At 35.8% G+C, this 22,585-nt stretch overlaps 1 protein-coding gene across 2 annotated transcripts in view; it reads right to left on the bottom strand.

Moving 5' to 3' along the window:
- PIK3C2G (phosphatidylinositol-4-phosphate 3-kinase catalytic subunit type 2 gamma) overlaps positions 1–22,585 on the bottom strand; it is a 266,594-nt gene that overhangs the window by 24,310 nt on the left and 219,699 nt on the right. For both annotated transcript variants that reach the window (XM_010946489.3, XM_045510287.2), the window contains exons 30-31: positions 13,051–13,126; positions 870–964 (exon numbers count right to left, since the gene is read on the bottom strand). In XM_010946489.3, coding sequence (XP_010944791.2) covers positions 870–964; positions 13,051–13,126 — 171 coding nt within the window. The remainder of the gene's footprint in view (positions 1–869; positions 965–13,050; positions 13,127–22,585) is intronic.

Genomic DNA, 22,585 nt, shown 5'->3' with positions numbered 1-22,585 from the left:
CTCCACATTAGTGGAGTCTCCTGGGCAGTTTCACCAGGCGGAGGACCCATTTCGCTAGACCAGAGGAGGACCAGCGAACAGCTAAGGCTTAGAGCTACCCTTTCCTGTTTACTGCACCCAGATTCAGACCTTCGATCAATTGCCCTGTGACACAGAAAGCTCGGGCTCTTACTTAATGACACGGCCCAACTGCTGTCCTTGCCTCTGACTCGACCCGTCGTCAGGGAGGAGTGGGCTGTGGTGAGAGAGCAGCTTTTAGTTTTCCTTAGAGGCTAACTATCTTTGATGTTCTTGGTTCTAGGGATGCAAAGATGGGGTCACTGTCGCCCCCAGAAGTACTACCTTTTGAGGGCCAAGAAATGTCCTTGAGCAATTACATCGGAGTAGGCTAACAGTTCTGGGGGTATACACTCAAGGGCACACGATGAGAGTCTGTGGGAAAACATGAAGCATCCTGGCTTCAGACAGACGGTGCTGGCATGATTCAAAGGGATGAGTCAATCTTCCACTTAGCTCAGTATGATGAGATAGATGCAAATTCTTGGGACCCAGCTTTTAAAATTTTGGCTCTTAATACTCTAGCTATTTGTGCTTTTTCAAAGCTTTTTCACTAGATTTGCCCTGACCTACTTCATTTTGAATAAACTCTAATTTTCACTCTAGGACTCTCCCTGTGAAATATTTTATAGCCTTTACCCCAAGGATCGTAATCATACTGAGGCAGAACGTTGTAATTGGCTCATTGTTCCTCACTTACACTTGGTGGCTGGCCCCATTCCTCTCAGTAATGTTGACGTTAATTGCTTAAAGGAAGAAAGCGATCTCTAATTGTGGGTTTACGTGTTTCTTATTAGATATGATAAACTCACAATGTTTTTCATGTGCTTCACGAGTATGGTCAGCTTCGTCTCCTCGTACGATACGACTAACTGCACCTTAGGCTTCTGGTCAGGAAACTTCTCGCCTGATAAAACAACAGAGCTTCAGTGGGTTAAACGGGAAGTGGCTCATCCCAGGATAAATTGAACACAGAAAGACTAAAACAGGACCAATGAGTAATGTGTAAAAGAAACATCCTTCAGATCATGCTGAAAAGATAATACTCTTCAGAAAACTGGGTTGGTTGAAGGTGGGATTTGTGCCTACTCTTCCCCATCTAATTCTATCTCCTCACATTCTGTGTTCTGGTTTGAAGTCAGTGAGTCTGCGGTTCAGGTCCCAGCACTAAACACCGTGTCATCATGGCTAAGTTAATCGACTTCTGTAAAATGGAGATAATAGTTACCTACTTCAGGAGAGTTGAGATGATTAACTGATAAAATTCAAAAGTTCTCACGGTGTAATCTCTCAATAAATGCTTGCAACGACTCCATACACTTACACCCATCTCTTCCTTACTAGTTCCACTGAACCCAGTTAAGAAGCATACAAATCCTTTGCCTCAACTTCTAGAACATTCTCTTCCGCTCCTCGAGAACCCAAATGTATTTGTACTCAATTACCAGCGTCACCTTCCTAGGGCAACTTTTATAGAATTACACTTTTGATCAAAGGACTGTTCATAGCTCTCCTTTGCTTATGAAAAAAAGGTCTGAACTTCTCGGCTTTGTATTATTGCTTCGTATTGAATCTGTCCGTTTTACTCCCATTAGCATTTCTTCCTGCTGCAGTCGTTACGTCCAGTCCTACAAATACGCTCTGCTATTTCCTTCCGGTCCTTGCTCATATTATTCTTTATTTGAAATGATCTCGTCCATCATTTTTGGCTATTGAATTTTTACCTTTCTACAAGTCCTAATTAAAATGCAAAATAGCTTCTGTGGTCGCCTCCCTCTGAACTCCCCTAGTACAGCTTTTGTTATTTAATATTTATTTCGTAATTATTACCTTACATGTCTCAATTCGCTGAGTGGATTATAATCTCCCTTAGGGCTTACTTTTTTCCCTGTATTCCCAAGGGATATATAAATCAGTGCTTGCTCATAATACGGCACTAAATGTTTATTTAATGACCAAAGTAACCTCGATTTTTTTTCTTTCATGTTATATCATTCCAACATTTAAATGAGGGCTTTAGTTTTTTAATTAAAAATTTCCAGTTTATAGCCCAAGGATTAAGCATAATTCACAGTTTTTCTAATATTTCCCTTGGTAATCTCTGGTTGTATATTCTCTGAGGGAATTTAGAGAGATGAAATTTATCACAACAAGGAGTTTGGCAATGCTTTGTTGTGGGCTCATTGGGGTCCAGGTTGTTTTCTGACTGTCAGTCTCAGCTCTCTAATCCTCTCTAACATTTGAAAATTAAATCTGAGCAGTATGTTTCCTCTCAAAATTTTTTTTACAAGTTTATTAGAATAGTCTACATATTGTAAATAAGTAATATTAATTACTTTTATTATTAATGTGGATTATTGACATTGAAATAATTAAAATTGACATTATTTCTTACAACCCAAATGGTAATTACATAAATATAACAAAAAATTTCTTCCTTAACTGACAACATAATGCCATTTGCAGCAACATGGATGCTCCTGAAGAATGTCACTCTAACTGAAGTAAGCCAGAAAGAGAAAGAGAAATACCATATGAGATCGCTCATATGTGAACTCTAAAACAAACAAACAAACAAACAAACAAAACATAAATACAAAACAGAAACAGACTCATAGACATAGAATACAAACTTGTGGTTGCCAAGGGGGCAGGGGGTTGGAAGGGATAGACTGGGATTTCAAAATGTAGAATAGATAAACAAGATTACACTGTATAGCACAGGGAAATATATACAAGATCTTATGGTAGCTCACATCGTCATGTGACAGTGAATATATATGTATGTTCATGTATAACTGAAAAATTGTGCTCTACACTGGAATTTGACACAACATTGTAAAATGATTATAAATCAATAAAAAATGTTAAAAAAATTTCTTCCTTAAAATATCTTTATCACAATGACTGAGTGACATTGTGAGTTAGGGATACCACGAGATAATTCTGACTGTAGTCCTGAGGTAAATTGCATTTCATAATAAAAAAAAATGTAGTTGAACTTTTGGTATGAACACACTAAAAATGCTGACACTTTTTGATGCATGATGAACATTATTTTTGAATTAAAGAGTGAAAGGATTATTAATTAGAAACTTACTGTGTTTAATTAGAGGAGCTTTAATTCAAAGATAGGAAATTGGTATAAATTTATGATTGAGTGTCTAAATAGTAACCCTGAAGTTTGTGTTCCCTCCATTTTACACGTGAGGAGACGGAAGCATTTGGTCTAAGCTTATACAGACAATAAACAGTGCAAGGTTAAATGATCTCTAAAGCCCGTACTCTTGAACATTATGCTGTAAAGGGCAACAAGAGGTCAGTAACCAAAGGGAAATAATTAAAAAGTGAAGAATCCAGAGAGCGAGAATTTTGAGAGTAGAAGAAGAGGCTAAAATATTTTGATTTTCTGATTCAAGTTATTCTGGGGGGATCTGATCATGCTTCAAAAATGATTGTGTTGAAATGCTTCAATGCATGACACTACAGCAGCTATCCAGGGCTTATTATGCATAATGTGTCCATTCATGTTAAAAAGTAGCATTTCAAAATTTAACTTTTTTTCAGATGATAGTATATTCATATAATTCAAAAATGAAAATTTATTTTAAAAGTATACAGTAAAAAGTCTTCTTCCTATTTCTAACACTTATCCACCCAGTTCTTTCATTATTATTTTATTAGTGTTCCATATATCCCTCCAGAGAAACACATATCCTTCTAGAATTTCTCCATATAAGCAAGTATAAATAATTTTTTTTCTTCCCCCTTTTTCACAAAAGGAATAGCATATTTACTATTCTGCACAATGATCTTAGAAATACTTTCGTATGAATAGCAAAAGCTTTTTTATTTTTAAAATATACTTTCACATTATTGCATCTTGAGGAAATACCATAATTTATGTAAAAATTTCCTCATTAATGGGCAAGTTGGGTTGTTTTCAATGTTTTCCAGCTGTTACAAACCATGCTGTAATGAATAGCCTCATATGCATATCATTTTGTACCTGTGCAAAATATCATAGGATAAATCTCAACAGCAGAATTGCTGGGTCAAAAGGTATTAGCATTTGTAAGTTTGATAAATGTTGCCAAATTGCCTTCCATGGACGTTGCACCAATTTGCATTACCACCAGCAGTGTCTGAGTGCCTGCTGATTCGTAACCAAGTTTGTTAATTAAATTTTTGAATATTTGCTGATCTGATGAGTTAAAATGGCATCAGTGTAGTTTTAATTTGCATCTTTCTTATGAGCGATGTTCAATATCCTTTCCTTTGGTTGAGAACCACTCGTATTTAGGTTTTTTTGTGTGTGTGGATTATTTTCTCATACTCTTTACACAAATCTCTATTCGGTCTTTGGTCTTTTTCTCACCATTTTTTTGGGAGATGGTTACATGTTAAATAACCAACCCATTGTCTGTGATAAATTGCAAATATTTAAGCCATTCTGTCATTTATCTCTGCATTTTCTGGACTTTGCTACAGTGTTTTATATCATGCAGAATTGCTATGGCTTCTGGGTTTGTAGTCATAGCTACAGCAGCTCATCCTAAGATTAAAAAGGATTATTTTCATGTTTTCTTTATCGTATATATGGTTTCATTATTTGCATTCAAAATCTTTCATTCATTTGATATTTATCCTAGCATATATATGAAGTATATATATATATATACTATGCCAACATTATTTATTGAATGTTGTCTTACTGGTTTGGCCACCTATTAAATTCCTGGGTATATTTGAGGCTATTTATGGATGTTCTGTTTCACTCATTCATCTAATTATGCACCAACACCACACTGTCATTACTGAGGCTTTGTAATGCGTGATTATATCTGGTAGGGCTAATGTCACCTCTTTGCTTTTGCTAAGTTTTCCTGTTTTTCTTTGTTTATTTTTCTTTATGACCTATAGAACTAGCTTATGTAGTTAAAAATAAATCTGAGGGAGATTAATCCAGATGGTGGAGTAAGAGAATGTGGAGCTCACCTCCCCTCACGAACACATCAAAAATACATGTACACGTGGAACCATTCTCACTGGAAATGAACTGGAAATTGGCAAAAGGACTCCTGTACAACCAAGGTGGTAGGAAAGATACACACGTAATCAAGTAGGAAGGGAAGAAAAGCGATTGGGTTGGGATCGTTGCCCCAGGAAGGGGACTCAGAGGACGAGGGAGAATTCATGGACAGACACCTGCCCCGGGAGTGAGTGATGAGAGCCATAGACTGGGTATCGCAGTCCTGGAATCCTACATGGGGGAGGAGCGCCCTGTTGGCTGGTTGGAGGACCACCGGGACTGACAGGGGGACCGTGAGGAGCCTGGACTCTGCTCTTGAGGAGCATATACGTGCTGGCATGCTCCCAGGCAGGGTAGAAAGAGGTCGGCTCTAGTGGCTGGAGAATTTCCTGCAACCGCCTTGCTGCATGCCCCAGCTCAGCCTGAATGAACACTCCAGCCCTGCTCCCTTCGCATCACAGCATGGTGCTGGCTCTGGGGAAGCCATGACCAGGGATAGGACATGACCAAGGGATGCACAGCCTACCCAGACCTGGGTGAGCCGGGGTGGGACTGCAGTGGCCATTATTGGTGTTTACTCAGCAGCACGTCAAAAGCATCTCAGATCTTTGACAACAGACGATCCACCACAGCTCATGTCCCCGTACGTGCTGAGAGTCCATGCGGGCCCTGTCTACCCTGTGGTGTGCTCTCCACAATGAAAAGGGGGCTGGTGGAGGCTTGGAGCAGTGACTGACTGAGAGGGATGAAGGAGACTTGCACCTGAGGCTGCATAGGAGCAGAGTGAGAGGAAGAAACTGTGGCATCTGCATAGGCAGCCCAGCAGAGGCAGCTGTATCTCTGTAGCCAACACAAGCGGAGAGCCTGCATGGGCGCCCTTGCTTCAAGATTCCCCCACTCTGGGGCAAGGGTTTTGGGGAGAGGGGAAAACTCACACTTAAAGGGAACAGAGCCAGCTTGGGCCCAACCCTCTGGGCTTCTGCTGTAGCAACTTGGGATCAGACCCTGTCCCTGATAGTCCACTGAGCAGAGGGAAAACCCCTCCTCATACCCAATTCTAGCTCCAGCCCCTCCACCTCCAGCCGCACCCTCTACCAAGGGGCTAGCTGTCAGTACATCCTGAGGAAAGATGTGACTTGCATCCATGCCAAGTCCAGCTCTTCCAGCAAAGGCACTGGGCCCATGCAGTCTATGTAGGGATGCTCCCACATAAGAATGCCCCTTCAAGACTGCAATGGTATATATCTAGAAAAAACAAAAACAGTAATTCAAAAAGATACACGCACCCAATGCTCATGGCAGTAGTATTTACAAGAATCAAGATATGGATGCAACTCAAGTGTCCATCAGCAGATGAATGGTTAAAGAAGGTGTAGTATATATAGTAGTATATATACACAATAGAATATTACTCAGCCATAAAAAAGAATGAAATTCTGCCATTTGCAGCAACATGGATGGGCCAAGAGACCTTTATTGAATTTATTATTTGTTGCAGATTTTTAGTTGTTTCTCATTTTTCTAGGTATGTGACCATATTACTGGCAAACAGTATTAATTTTGTCTTCTCCTTGCCAAAGTTTATGCTTCTAGTTTTTTTCTTCTATTTAAAATAGTCTATTTTCCATTTAAAATTTTTTATTTAAAATAGTCATCTCACAAATATTCATTGACTTACTGTGGACAAGCATGGTTCTAGGACTTTGGAACAGATTGGACAAAATCCTCTTTTGGCATTTCTATAGTATCAGGGAAGATATAAAAAAGCAGTAAATGTAATAAATAAGTAAAATTTATAATATGCTGAATATGATTAATGATAAGAAAAAAACACAACAGGGTAAAGGCTTCCAGAATAAGAGGCAGACTACAATTTTAGATGGGCTGATCAGGGGCACTTCTCATTGAGAAGGTAAATTTTGAGCCAAGACTTGAAGAAAGTGAAGGCGGAGCCACATGTTGGCTAGTGCTCTCAGCACAGTGTAATGCAATTGTGATGACTGAGGGCATGGTGCCTTATTTTATACTCCAGTGGAAATACTTTTCTCCATCATTCCTGGTGGGAGCTTTGGATAGCCGTGATAGATACATTTTCTCATGTTAAGGGATTACCGTTTATTTTCAGAGTGTTCTCTCAAGAAAGTTTGTTGAAATTTATCAGAAGCCTTTTCAGGGTCTATAATGATGACCATGCTATTTTCTCCTTAAATCTGTCAATATGACAACATGTATTATATACTATCTATATTACCAGCATTGAAATATTCTTGCATTTCTGGCCATGGTGAATTATATCCCTTTAGTGAGCTGATGGATCATTTTGGCTAATATTTTATTTAGAATTTTCCATTGATATTCAGAAATGAGATTAGCCTGTGATTCCTTTTTTTTTTTGTAATCCTTGTAATCCTTGAAGCTACTGGCATAAATACTTTATGTGCTTCATAAAAATAATATGAAAAAACTTCCTTCCTTTTCTCTGTTCTGGAACTGTTGAAATAACAGTGGAACTACCTGCTTTTTAAAAGTTTGACACAATCCCTCTGGAAATCATCTGAACTTGCTTATGGGTTGCTTTTTGAGGCTTTTTGTACTTATTCTGTTAAATTTGATCCTTTCTGGGGTGAGTAAATTGTGTTTTCCTAGAATACTACCTATTTTAGACAGATTTACAAATTGACTTTTGTAGAGTTGAATAAAGTCTCTTACCATTCTTCAGTTTCATCTCTTTCTATGGTTATTTCTTGCTTCTTCTTTCATATTTTGTGAATTTGCATTTGCCCCCATTCATTTGATCAGATTGGCTAGTGGCTCATTTATTTTTATTGTTTACTTTTAACTTTCAGATTTATTTAATCTACTGTTTTCTGTGTTCTAACTCATAAATCTCTACTTTTATCTTTATCCACTTTTTTCTTTTTGTCTTCCTTTGGTTTGTTTTGTGGTTCTTATTCCAATTATTCCAATTTTCCTCTGAGCATTGCTTTATCTTTCTCCCATGGTTTCCGAGATGTGGTATTTCATTATCGTTACTCTTTGAAAATTTTGCAATTTTGATTGTAAGTCCTTTTGATGTTCAAGAGAGCTTATTTTTTTTTTAATCTCCAAACTTAAATATCTTTTAGCTTTCTGAATTTTCCCAATGATTTCTCACTGTATTATCTCATGATTAGAGACTATGTCTATACTATTTCTACTTTTTAGGATTTACTGAAATTTTCTTTGTGACGTAATATAGAATCTATTTTCATGAATGTTCCATAGGCACATGAACACTTAAATAGAAGATATATTCTCTATTTTCAGGATGAACAGTTTGATATAAATTAACAAAATTTGCCTTATTAATTTTACTATTTAGTTTTTCTATGCATCTACTTAGTTTTTCTACTTGGTCTTTTATAAATCAAGAAGTAAATTAGAAAACCCTATTACCAATGTGTTTTTGTGTATTTCTCCTTGTATGTTCCATAATTTCTATTTTATATACGTTGCTGTCATATAGTTGATATGTCATCATGGCTGCTAATTGAAAACTGTACTTGTTATTGTTTCAAGTTCCATTACTGTTTAATTTGATGCCTCTTGAACTAAATTTAACCTTTTTAACATTAAGATGGTGACTTCTGGTTTTCATGTCCCTGCATTTGCCTATAGTTTAATTTTCAATCTTTAAAAAATTCACATTATTTTAGACATGTTTTTACATCAAGTGTAGAGTTAAGATTTTCACTTCTACTCCAACTGGAATTTTCTTATGATTTTCACTGGAATTTTCTTAATAGATGAGTTAAGCCTATTTATATTTATTGTTATTATGGATATGTTTTCTCTTTGTTCTTATGGTTTTAAGTTATTAAAGAAACATAACATTTTAGTTTTTATGATTTCTAAAGAAAGTCTTTCACGAAGTAATGTTTTTATTTGTATGTACTTATGATACTTAGGGAAGTTTTCGTTTTTGTTCTAGTGGTTATTTTTATTTAATATTCTTAGATTTTTATTTCTTTTGACAATATTTGGTTCCTAGCAGAAGCAAAGATAAAATAAGCGTGCATAATCTTTCTCTTCTACTTTGATCTACCATCCAGTTATTTTCAATGTTGTGATCTTTCTTAGTGTTTCTCTAATACTAATATTACCTATGCTAAGATTTTTTATTGCTTAATTTGTTAGATTTCAGTGATATCCTTTGACACCCAGCTATTAGACATAAGGTAATTAGAGAAATTTCTCTAACTCTCACCTTTTAAAAAATCTTTTCCTTCCCACATCAGCCACAAGTAAAAATTTAAAATACTTTTCTAATTAAAAACATGGAATTATATAATATAGTATAGCAAAATGCACAATATTTTAAAGCTTTTAATTGAAACTTCTGAAAACAACTTAATACAAGTATTTACTTCTAAGTAGTCCTAACCCTTACCTTCTTGTCTTTCCATATCATTAAAATTTAAATTGAAAACCTGGGTAATGTACTTCAATTTATAGAAAATTGATCTGGGCTTTGCCAGAGCAAGTAGCTAGAACATTAACCAGAGAGACTCTGCTATGGAGACTGCATGGCTTCAAGTTCCCTTTTAAATTAACATCTCAAAGGGGAGGTAGTGATGTGAGGTAATGATTGAAAGCTCCATTTGCAACCATTTGTAATTATCAGTGGCATCTAAGCATTCTCATTAATCCATCCTCTTAACTGTGGCAACTCTTGTCTTTTGATCATGTTCTACTCCATTGCCTATGTTATTGTTTCTACATCTTGGCAAAAATCTATCTTCTGTGTGTCAGAGTTGTGCATTGATGGAGGACGAATCATTTTTTGTGTGTGAAGGTACTATTTGGCATAGCTAATAATAATTTGGCAGGAGTATAGACAGTCATGTCATTAGAGGGCTAAAGAATATACAAGATAAAAATCCAGGAACTTTCTGGTTAGTGCCTTGGTTGAGTCTGGTGTCTGTAATACTTAATGTGATAGTTCATGGATTTTTTTCCCCAAGCGATACTTCCAGAGAATTCTAGTGGTGGGGGAGCACTGAATTCCTCGTGCCCAGGCATTTCCACTTAAAGCGGTAAGTATGAGACGAGTAGGATAAATTTGGATTTTGGTTTCTTCTCCCTTGTCCTTTTTATAAAAATGGCAAGCTACCTTGGTAAAGAATATTAATGAAGCTTCCATTATTCTATCATCACTTATTCAGTAATTATTTACAGAGCATCTAGAGTAGGCCAGACACTGTGCTAAGCACTGGGGTTACAACGGAGAGCTGTGCAGACACAAATTACGTCTTCGTCGATTTCTAGTCTACAAAGAAGCACGTAACAGTTACCACTGCCATATGTGAGTTGAAGAAAAACCACTATATGACTATATAGCAAAGGCAAATGAGATGAGATCTGAAGGATGCAAACGATGATGGGGAAGGTGGAACAGGAGTCAAGTGATCTAGGCAGAGAAGATTACATCTGTGAAGTACTGAGGATCTTGTCTTAGCTGAGGAATTGGGAAAGACAAGAATCAAAATAGGGAAGGGCCTGATAGTAGACTGGAAAGGGAAACTGGTGGGTGCCAGATTCTGCTGGGATGCATCATGAGGAGTTGGGGTTTTTTCCAAAAAGCTGGGCCAGCTACATAATTTGTGGGGCTCGGTGAAATGAAAATGCAAAATGAAAATGCAGTCCTTTTGACAAAAATTATTAAGAATTTCAAGACAGTGACAGCAGAATATTAAACCAAGTGCAAGACTGTTCTAAGAACTGTGCCTTGTGTGACTGAATAGGTCACAAGCCCTAAAGGCAATGGGAAACCAAGGAAAGGTAGAGGAGAGAGGTGACTGGTTGGCACTTCAGAAGATAAATTCTTCTATTGTTCTACTAAGGCATGTTTAAGTGAGCCAAGGCAAAGGAATGTGAACATCTCCCAGATACAGGTCTACAAATTATTACTAATATGATCTTTATCAGTCATATGCCTAGATACACAGATGTCCAGAATACACTCTCAATTCAACAGTAGGGGTAGTAAAATTACCTAAAGTCTAGGATTTTTACTTAGGGTCATCCTATGTAAACCATTATTTTAATACACTTCAATAATTTTATCCTCTAATCATTTAACAACATAAGCTCAAAGTTTTAAGTAACTGGCAAGAATTGTGTTTCAAATAATGTGCTCCTTGTTTAGAATCAACTGATATTCTGTGAAAAAAGTATTAAGAATTCAGAAGTATGAAAGAGGAAATCACTTCAAGAATACAAGAAAGAACAACTTCCTGCTAATCCTGGTTTGTTGTAACGATTTGCATATCCTGGTTAGGAGATGTGTTCTGTTATTTTAAGAGGCTGTATTTCATAGGCTGCCTGTACCTAAAAATATTGAGAATCAAATCTTTTGTCCATCACCACTGCTGAAACAGATCTTGAGTATTGTATGAGGTAGTAAGAAATAAGCAAACCAGAAAAAAAAAAAAAAAAGAATTCTCAAACAAGCAGTTTAGTTTTTACATTAAAAGTCCTAATTTGTGTGTGTGTGTGTGTGTGTGTGTGTGTGTATGTATGTGTATTTTAAAACACCTTACAGAGAAATAATAATCAGCAAAATTAAAAATTTGATAGTGATCCACAGTTTATTTTTTGAAACACAGAAAAAGTATTTTCTTTAAGGACTTAAACAACAGAATAGAGGCCAACCTAGTACCTTTTTTTTTTTTTAAAGTCTGACATCTTTAGAAATCTGCAACTTTATTATTAGTATTTTAATCTAGTTAGTTCAAGTTTATAAATATTGATTATAAAAATCTCCCCAGTGATTACTATTTTTAAAAAGAAAGATATTTGTTAGATATTTGTAAATTATGACAACAAAAAAGAAATATTTCATACTGTGAATGTAATTCTTCTTTGGATACATGCTATAAAATGTGATAAATTATCTTATCTTAGTAATATCACATGAGTAAAATGTGAGGAATAGGAGAGGTACAATTCTCATATATTAATTTAGAATTTGTTAGTACAGCACAATGGATAGTGGGGAAGTGAGTCTACTTGATTTAAAGTTAGTCTAACAGGAGAAACAAGGCAGACACAAAAATAAATATGTAACAATAAACAATCACACTATACAACCTGGTCTGGCTGTACAGAGCTACACACCTGAGGGGTAAGTGACTAAGGACTCAGATAACAGGCAGCAGTGAAAGCAGAGGGCCTAATCTTAAAGGCAGAGAATCAAGAGGTGGGTGTGGAGAAAATGAAGTCTGGGAGTTGCAAAGGAAAGGAGGGTGAGGTCTAGCAAATTACAGGTTTGCAAATCTTGTGCAAGATAAAAACCAGTATCAGTATCAGATGGCCACTGGCAATGGAATTATATTACGAATGCTTAAAATTGATGGACATTCAAAAGGAGTCTCTGCCAATCTAGGGGAGATGATAGAGAAGTTAATTAGAATTAACATACATTTGGCGGAGAATAGAGTGGATAATTGTGCTGGGCTAGTTAGGGTCCTGGTAATAAAAGACGACTTTATGAGCAAGATGGAATAATTATTGGGCTTTAAAAGATAAGAGTGAAATGGCCAGACAATTCGTGGTCATTATTATTATCTAATATATATTTTTGTTGCTGCCTAAGATGTTGAGTAAATGGTAAGACTTACCTGCATGGTAAAATAGGACCTCTGTCTCTGAAATGCAATTCCATCTCAATGCACAATTAATTGAAATGGGTTGACAGTGTGAAATCATGTAGTTATTATAATTAGACAAACATCTGAGTTTAATTTAACTTGATAAATATATTCTATGGGGTTAAAAAGCTTTGGAAATGGTTAGAGAAGACTTTAAAGCCTTATTCTTGAAAAGAGATTTTAATTTGAAATTTTTTAATGTATGACTTTTTTTGTACAATCACACTGAAACTCAATAACTGTACATAGTAATATGATAAAATGACTTGCCTAGGTCCACAGGTGATGATTCTTCAATTGTTTGTTCCACAGGCTCAGACAGGAAAAAACTAAGTACATAGTCACTCTGAAAAATAAGATAAAATATAACATTTCTTCATATCATATATTTATTGCTCTTGTTGCCTAGTATCTGAAAACACTGACCCAAATATATAATTATTTGTTAATAAATACCTGTTATAGATTCTATAAATAGAGAATAATATACTACGAAGTTTATTACGTCAATGCTATAATTTCATCCTTAATTAATCTTTCATGAGACTAGATACCAGGTTATTTTACATTTTTTTAAGAGGCTCAGGTATGCTCTGCTTTTAGAACTCACATAATGTTTACATTCTTGGCTTTTATAATGATGCATGAATCTCACACCTCCTTTTTCTAGAAAATATGTACCCTTGGACAAAACGTTTGGAGAAAAATTACTCTCAGCAGGACACAGACACTCAGTGAAAAACCATTACTCCCCAAGGTTCTATTCTAGGAATGCTCACTGAGTACTGTCTACACCAATGGCATCAAGGAATGTTAGGGGATATTTAGAAACAGAAAGATGCTTAAGGTGATCCTTCTCTTTAGAAAACAGTTTAGTGGGGGAAACAGACTGTACTGAATGCTTTAACAGAAGCTCTAGTTATGTATAATTTTAGAGCAAAGAAGTGAGTGTGCTTCTCTTTTAAACTGAGATGATCACAAATAAAATGACATTTAACCTGAGCTCCAAAGAAACTGGCTAACTGGTGAATCAGAGTAGCTCTTCCTTAGCAACTTGACATCTCTACTAAGAAGTCTCATAGGCAATTCAAACTTAGTATTATTTTGATCCAAACTTCTGGTAGGCCCTACTCCCCACTGCTCCTCCTACAGTTTGCTCTGTCATAGCAAATACTCAACCATTGCAAGCTTGTTTGGCCATAAAGGTGGGTTGGTGGCCGGCAGTTATCCTGATTCATCAGTTCCTGGGCTCCAACAGTTGTTAAATATTTGGAACATCACTCCTACGTGGAACGTTATATATTTGGTGAATAAATTTATGGCTGGTATTTGTCTTAAGGACGCTTAAAGTTATTGGTCTTTAATATCAATGGTTCAGGTAAATGCATTAGGCTACATGCTCTATGAGGTTATACATATTTCTTCTTTTCTACAGTAGATGTTTACCTAAACACATGGGATTTTTAATGTTTAATAATGTGCTTTTAAATTAGAAATTTAGTCAATAAAGAGCAACTCTGAAAAAAACTGAGCAACTTTAAAATCTGCATCAGCTTATATTTTAAGTTCAGAGCTCTTGAATATGTTGTTTATCAATTATATTATCAAGTCATTTGTAATTTGAAATAATTGATTTTTTGAGACAGTTAATCAATTCAAAGTTGCTCAAAACCTAAGTGTTTTTCCAATATCATATGAACATATTCTTGTTCTCAAAGACTACAGCGATTTAAAGTACTTGCAAAGATCAGAAGTAATGTAAAAATATAACACTGAGATCAATTTTTCTTTCTTTAAAATAACACATTAAGAATTCCCATTTATTAACTGGCCAGCCAACATCTAGAATTGACTGCAAGATTTAGTTTCAGTGAGTTAAAACAATAAGCTAAATCTCTCTCTCTCAAATACCATGAAGTGCTATAAAACTGTGAATTTAAAAATGAATTCCCATAAGAGTTTTAAATCAAAGTTGAACAGTAATTGTATTTTATTGCCTTTTTCATAAAGCAGCTTGTCAGAATGTCCAGCCTCTAATGTAGTTCAACCCACTATATTTGTATTGGAGTCACATGGAAGAATGGCACTATGAAAAATAGTGAACTTCTAAGGAGTCTTTTATAATTCTGGTTCTAAAATGTCATCAGCATTTTACCAGACTCTGAAAAATAATCTTGGTTTTACTGATGATACATGTATGACATTTATCCTGCCTGCGTTGTAATCTCAGCCAGCTCCAAATAGGAAAAGAGCAATGTAGTGAGAAATGTAGTAATTAACATCTGGGTTTAGCAAGCAGGGAACAAGAAACATATGTTCACTATTAAGATAGGATTTACCCATTTGGATTTATTTTGACATTTGATTTCTGCTTAAAAAAATAATATTGCTTAAACCGTAAGTGATAGCATTTCTTATTTTAAGGGACTTCTAGAAATGAGCAGCAATACTGAAAAGAGCTAAAAATCACAATTGGCTTTAAAAAGTTTTAAAACAACAGCTGTTTGTGTATCTCAGCTGAATTCAGATGTGGGTACACATTTGTTTAGGTACTGCAATCCTTGTTATAACTTTTAAAAACATGTTTATATTGCCCTTTATGAAGATCTTATTTAGTTCACAACACAATTCAACCCAAACTGAGCAAAATTTCAAGAAGCAAAAGGAATTCCTGTTATCACAACTATCATTTACTTGTAGAATAAAACGACAAACATTGAAAGAAAAGTTTTGATCAGTTTGAAAGAAAAGAGTCAAGCTAAACAAGCAAAAACCAGGTAAGATACAGGACTGGGATGTCTAAACTGATGCTTGCAGCCTCATTAGAAGAGATACTGCAATCGTGTATAATTGCAGGCCTTATTTATATCTATTTTCTTTTATCAACCAGTGTGTGTGTGTGTGTGTGTGTGTGTGTGTGTGTGTGTATGGTGAGGGGAAGCAAGGGAGGACAAGGGAGGGGAGGAGAGAGATGGTCTCACAGATTCACAGGCATCCCTCTCTTTGGGTTGCTCTTGTGTTTTTAGACCAAATCCCCAGAGACATCGCTCCCATCTAACTTAACTCTGATACCTGAGACTAGACTTCAAAGCGGACTCTATCTCATTTCCTTGATAAAAAGTAAGACAGATTACAATTGAGAATGCCCCTGGAAGGGTCTAAAATATTTGTTTCTAGGAAGGTAAGGTTGTCTAGTTTCACATTCAAGCTGCACTTTCTACTTTCTTTTCTCCCCCTTTTCTACTCACTGCCATATATTATTTATGTTCATGTCTGTATCTATCACTATATTACAAACTCATTGAGAGTAAAATGTATATTGCGCTATTTTAATCTTTCCAATTTGTTCTCTACAACTGATTTAAAGCTCTTAATCTAGAGTGTTATACATTGTAAGTAATCATTAAAAATTTTAAAAATCTTTACCAACTTACGTACAGTGAGAAAATATTTTTAGTTACAAATAAATGTATCGTAAAGCTAAAAAAGAATGTGAGTTTTTGTGTATAGACATAACAGGATTATTTGTCTTTCCTATACTGCCATACGACAAGAAGCTATGGAAGAAGAAAAGTATTTTTGTAAGAATTTTTCTAGAGCCAGAGAAGAGGATTATCCTATCACAAGAGAATTCAGCACAAATGTTATAAATTTACTTTAAATCTCTCATCTTATTAGAAGAGGAAAGAAAACTTACGTGTGTATAAAATTTTCCTCTAAGTTGTTCACATCACTTAAAATAATTACAATATTTATGCTACATCCCTGACTTTATAGCTTTTAGTGTTTATGTAGATAATTCTGGTTATCTCATAAGTGAGGGAAGGGAAGAAACATATCAATAACACACATTTTAAAAATCTCAAAATATTATGATTTACTTTGGAATTATTTATGTGATTTTTTAGGCCAATAATGTTTTATTTAGTTGATCTTAATACACGTTTTTATTCTTTGAATATAAACAAACTGAAAAGGGAAGAATCCACCAGCATATGGAGACATAAAGCTTTCACCGTGGTCAATCTGTTTTAAGATCATTGAAAACTGACCACATTATGACCACACACCACTTATTAAGCATTTGATATCCCTGTCAAATTATTACTGTTCTATCACTGTGTAATATATATTGTATCTCACTGTAAACTGAGTATTGTATCAAGACCCATAAAGTTCCTTAGGAATAAGGGAAAGAAAAACCCAATGTGTGAATTTATGAACGTCTTTATGAGGCCACTGGAACATATCAACATAGATAGAATATTGACAAAGATTGTAAGCTTCTTAGAGCAGTGTACACATCTGATTCAGCTTTTGAATTTCTAAGCGGAATTTGCCAAACCTGCCTGTGTATCAGAATCACTTAGGTTCTTAAAAAACAACACAGATAGCTAAATACAGTCACACCTTGGAGATATTGTGGGTTCAGTTCTAAACCACCACAATAAAGCAAGTATCACAATAAAGCGAGTCACACAAATTTTTGTGTTTCCCAGTGCATATAAAAGTGATGCTTACAATATACTGGAGTCTATTAAGTGAGCAATAGCATAATGTCTAATAAAACAAAGGACATAACTTATTTAAAAATACTTTATTGCTAAAAAAAAAATGCTATCATCTAAGCCTTTAGCGAGTCATAATCTTTTTGCTGGTGGAGGGTCTTATGCTGATGTTGGTGGCTGCTGACTAATTAGGATGGTGGTTGCTGAAGGCTGGGGCAGTTGTGGCTACTTCTTAACTTCACAACAGTGAAGTCTGCGCCGATGATTCTTTTTCATGAACGAATTCTCTGCAGCATGCAATGCTGTTTGATGGCATTAACAGTAGAATGGCTTTCAAAATTGGAGTCAATACTCTAACTGCTGTTGCTTTATCAACTAAGTTTACATAATATTTTAATTATTTTTGTCACTTCAACAGTCTTCACAGCATCTTCCCCAGGAGAGGATTCCATCTTAAAAAACCACTTATTTGCTCATCTATAAGAAGCAACTCCTCTTTGTCCGTTAACATTTCATCATGAGATCGCGGCCATTCAGTCCCATCTTCAGGCTCCACTTCAAATTCTAGTTCACTTGCTGTTTCCACCACATCTGCAGTTACTTCCTCCACTCACATCTTGAACCCCTTGAAGTCATCCATGAGCGCTGAAATCAACTTTTCCCAAACTCCTGTGAATATCGGTATTTTGACCTTGTCCCCTGAGTCACAAATGTTCTTAACAGCATCTAGAATGGTGAATCCTTTCCAGGAAGGCTTCACCTCACTTTGCCCAGACCCTCAGAGGAACCACCATCTATAGCAACTACAGCCTTAAAAATGTATTTCTTGAATAAGACTTGAAAATCAAAGCTATTCCTTCATCCAGGGTCTGCAGAACGGATGCTGTGTAAGCAGGCATGAAAACAGCATTAATCTCATTGTGCATACCCATCAGAGCTCCTGGGTGACCAGGTGCATTGTCAACGAGCAGTAGTATTTTGAAAAAAACCTTTTTTTCCACAGCAGTAGCTCTCAACAATGGGCTTAAAATATTCAGTAAACCATGTTATAAAAAGATGTGCTGTCATCCAGGCTTTGTTGTTTCATTTAAAGAGCACAGGGCAGAGTAGATTTAGCATAATTCTTAAGGGCCCTAGGTTTTTTGAAATGATAAATGAGCATTGGCTTCAGCTTAAACACCAGCTGTATTAGCCCCAGCTAGACAGTCAGCCCGTCCTTTGAAGCTTTGAAGACAGGCATTGACTTCTCTTCTCTAGCTGTGGAAGTCCTACATGGCAGCCGTTCTGTCTAACTGGAAATCTGCTGTTGAGTATAGCCACCACCATCGATTATCTTAGCTTCTGGGTAACATGTTGCAGCTTCCATATCAGTACTTGCTGCTTTGATGTTATGGAGACGGCTTCTTTCCTTAAACCTCATGAACCAACTTCTGCTAGCTTCAGAATTTTCTTCTGCAGCTTCCTCACCTCTCTTAACCTTCATAGAACTGAAGAGACTTCAAGCCTGCTCTGGATTAGGCTTTGGTTTAAGGGAATGCGTGGCTGGTTTGATCTTCTGTCCAGACCACTACAACTCTCTCTTGTTAGCTTTAAGGCTTTCTCTTTTAATAGATACCTCCCTTTGGCAAATTCTGTTAATAATTATGTTTTACAGCTATCCAGATACATCTGAAGAGCTGCTAACACATTCCAGAACAATCTAACACAAAACAAAATTAAAACAGCTCTTCTTGGTGCCTCTACAGTAGTGCTTTAATTAAGCACATAAGCAAATGTGAATATGATGAAGACGTGAGCTATACGTTTGGTGGCTGCGTTCAGCTGTCCTATGCAGCAATGATTATGATGGGTAACAATTCACTAAGCCTGGCCGGGATAGACTGCACCTGTGCAAGTCTTCCACACCTGTGTATGTCTGCCCCTTTTACTTTTTCCCCCTCATAACTGTCTTCTGCTAGCAGGGCTACGTGAATGCATCCTCTAGGCAGATACGTTTAGGAGCTCCCTGTTGACAGCTTGCTGCCATATGAAGTCAGATCTCATTTGTCCTAGTCACACAAGGGCCAGAAGTCGGAAGCCTCTCCACTTTGTACTTACTTGCCTCTGCTTAAATAGACTAAAGCCTGACACTTTCAATGGTTATAATAATAATTTATTTCAGGGTAATTAAAATTTTAATTCAATTAAATTTCAGGATAATTTAATGTCAATTATCCTCAACACTTTCCCTTACAGACAGCTGCCATATCCAGGGGGCCCTTCACTACAGCAAAGTGAACGAACGTGACCTTCAGAGAATGTGACAGTTAGTAAAGAACACTGAGATATCCACATTCTGTATTCTTGAACATGCAAAAAGCTCTTGAAATCCACTGAAATAAATTAAGTTGCCTTGATCCTATAGGGCAGAAGCCTCTCATATAATTCATTTCACGTTACTCATTGATTGAGACCTAAATACTAAATATATTCAAAGATACGATATAATTTTTGTTGAGTATGTCAGTAAAATAGTCAAAAATTCATGAAGATGCAAGACAGCTACATATAATCATTTAGCATAGTGAAGCTGCCCGATTGTCTAATGCTGTTTTCAACAATTTTATATCTTTGTTTTCAGTTATCTTATTACATGGCCCTATTCCTATGATGAACAGGTACTGTTTATTTCTTTGTCTTTGTTCATAACAGATATATTAAAAATGTGCTCTGAGTGATCTTTCTGAAGGGTAAAATCATATCCAGTGCACCATTAATGCTCATCATTAATAAGGATGGCCAGGCACTGTTCCTGGGCTTGGCACTAGGTGACCATTGGGGTCTGTCCTCAAACTGGCAGCCAGCAGGATTCCTAAGAGGGAATCCTACCAAGCCAGAGGTCTCTGTCACAGGGTTCATGTGGGATTATACGGTGGGGTGAGAAAAAAATATCAAAATTACATTAATATTTATTTTATAATATCATTCAACTTTTTTTTCCAAATTTAATATTTTTTTCTACAATTTTCTAAATGTTTATCACTTATTAGTGTTGTAGTTTGTATATAAAAATAAATTATATGTTTTAGAAGCATGAGCTAATTAAAAAAACTGGTAATATATAAGAATAAATAAGTTAAGAAACTGCTAAATACTTCTCAGTTGCAAAGTTTCATTCCCCTAGGTTTTGAAAAACAACATAAACCCTATAGGTTAATATATGCTATTTCTCATTTAAATATTTATTAAATATTGATGAGATTATAAGTGTGCTATCCACAGATAAAAATTAAATGAATATAGTCATTGAGTTCGTTAAGCTTCCAGACCAGAGGAAAGCATGTAGCCGTAATGGACGCTTTGTCCTTGCAGTCCCCTTTCTCTGCACAGCTTTCCCCTAGTTTCTGTTTCCTAACTTCTGTTTCCCCTTAAGTAACAACATGATTGCCACACGATCTGGGACGCCTTCTCTACCTCACTGGGAACTGGGTTAAGTACACCTCAGGCACTTGCCCTTTGATACAAAACAGCATCTCCAGCTGAGTCTACCAGCCTGGAAATAATATTGTAGCACAATGTTCTTGAGTCCAGATATGCTAAAAATCAATAAGACAGTAGAGTATCTACTATATTGGAAACCAAATGTCTGACCATGTCCAAACTGGGGGAAAAAAAAAGAACGGAAAATGACTAGATTCTGAAATAACGGTTTTCAAACATTGTCATGGATCAGAAAACCCTGGAGGGCTTGTTAAAATATATTGCTGGGCCACATCTCCAGTTTCTGATTTAGTAGTCTAGGATGGGGCTGAGATTTTGCATTCTTATAAATTCCCAGGTGAGGTTCTAAGCACAGTCGGGGAACTGTGCTTTGAGAACCACTAGTCTGAGGAACTGGTGATAGGGATTTAAAAGTTTCTCCTCTTGATCCTGACTATCTGCAATCTAATGCAATCATTATTGACAATTGTGTTTTTTTCTAATTATCTTAGGACCCCCTATGATTTGAATTGTGTGATTTTCTTCTTTTAAGTGGGTCTACTTGTCATCAAACCACAATATTACCCAATAGCCTAAATCAGCAAACCTACAGTTAGGAGACAAGTTTGAATACACTCATTACTACATTGAATTTTTAAATTTCAGTAAGGTTTCCTTTTTTAAAAAACTTTATTTATTGAGATATAGTTTTTTTTAGTGGACATACTAGGGATTGAACCCAGGACTTTGTGCATGCTAAGCATGTGCTCTACCACTGAACTATTATCCTCCCACCCCCGAGTAACGTTTTCTTGAAATATATTGACTCAGTCCACTATACTGCACGTGATTAAAATAATTCACACTCCGATTGGAAAAATAATCTCATCTAATGTCTTTCCAAACTCCAAATGGAGAAGAAAGGTTGTTGAACTGACAGCTGAGAAAAATAGGGTTCTTTGACCCTTTATTAAGTCCCAGTTATGGGGTCAGCTGCAGTCCTCCTGTTACGATGCCTGTCATTTACTTACATTTAAACTATGTCTGCATTTACAGCCTGGTATTATATATGCGTTTTTTAGGTCAGAGTATAACTGAAGTGCTGCTAGGATTTAATGAAGATGCAGAAAATTATCAAATCACTATGTTGTAAACCGGAAACTAATATAATATTTTAAGTCAACTGTACTTAAATAAAAGTAAAAAAGTCTATGGAGTCCAGGAATGGTTTGTTAATTATTTAAGTCTATTTAACCCACTTGAGTTTTATATGCTGTACTAATAAAATATATCTATATCTGTATTCATAAACTTAATATGTATGTATTCTTATTGTTTAATACAACCAGTATTTGTTTAACATTACTCGCATATTTAATCAAGTCTGCACTATCAAGGGTACCTGGGTGGGAGCAGAGGAAAGAGGAGGTCCACAATATTTTAGTGAGGAAACCTATTCTAGAGACAATCAGTATAAGTGCTTCTGCTCTACACTCACAACTCAATCAACAATGGACATTTTACAAATGCTAATTATTGATATAATTAAAAGTATGTTAAAATTTTGGAGAGAGGATGAGGAAGAAGAGGTGGAACTATTAAACATTTATCTCAGAATATTTATAAATTTAAAAATTGCTTTTTTCTTTTTATTGTATCTATATGAGATGACAGATGTTAACTAAACCTATTGTGATAATAATTTCACAATATATGTAAACCAAATAAATGATCATGCCTCACACCTTAAAAAAGCAATGGACAGTATTAATTAGCATACTTCATGTCAAAGATGAGATTTTGTTCATAAAAACTGTAGCTTGTTTATTAGCAAGATT

Source organism: Camelus bactrianus, chromosome 34 (genome assembly GCF_048773025.1).
Source record: "Camelus bactrianus isolate YW-2024 breed Bactrian camel chromosome 34, ASM4877302v1, whole genome shotgun sequence".
In the NCBI taxonomy this organism is placed as follows: Eukaryota; Metazoa; Chordata; class Mammalia; order Artiodactyla; family Camelidae; genus Camelus; species Camelus bactrianus.
This window is presented reverse-complemented; position numbering and strand designations above follow the sequence as displayed.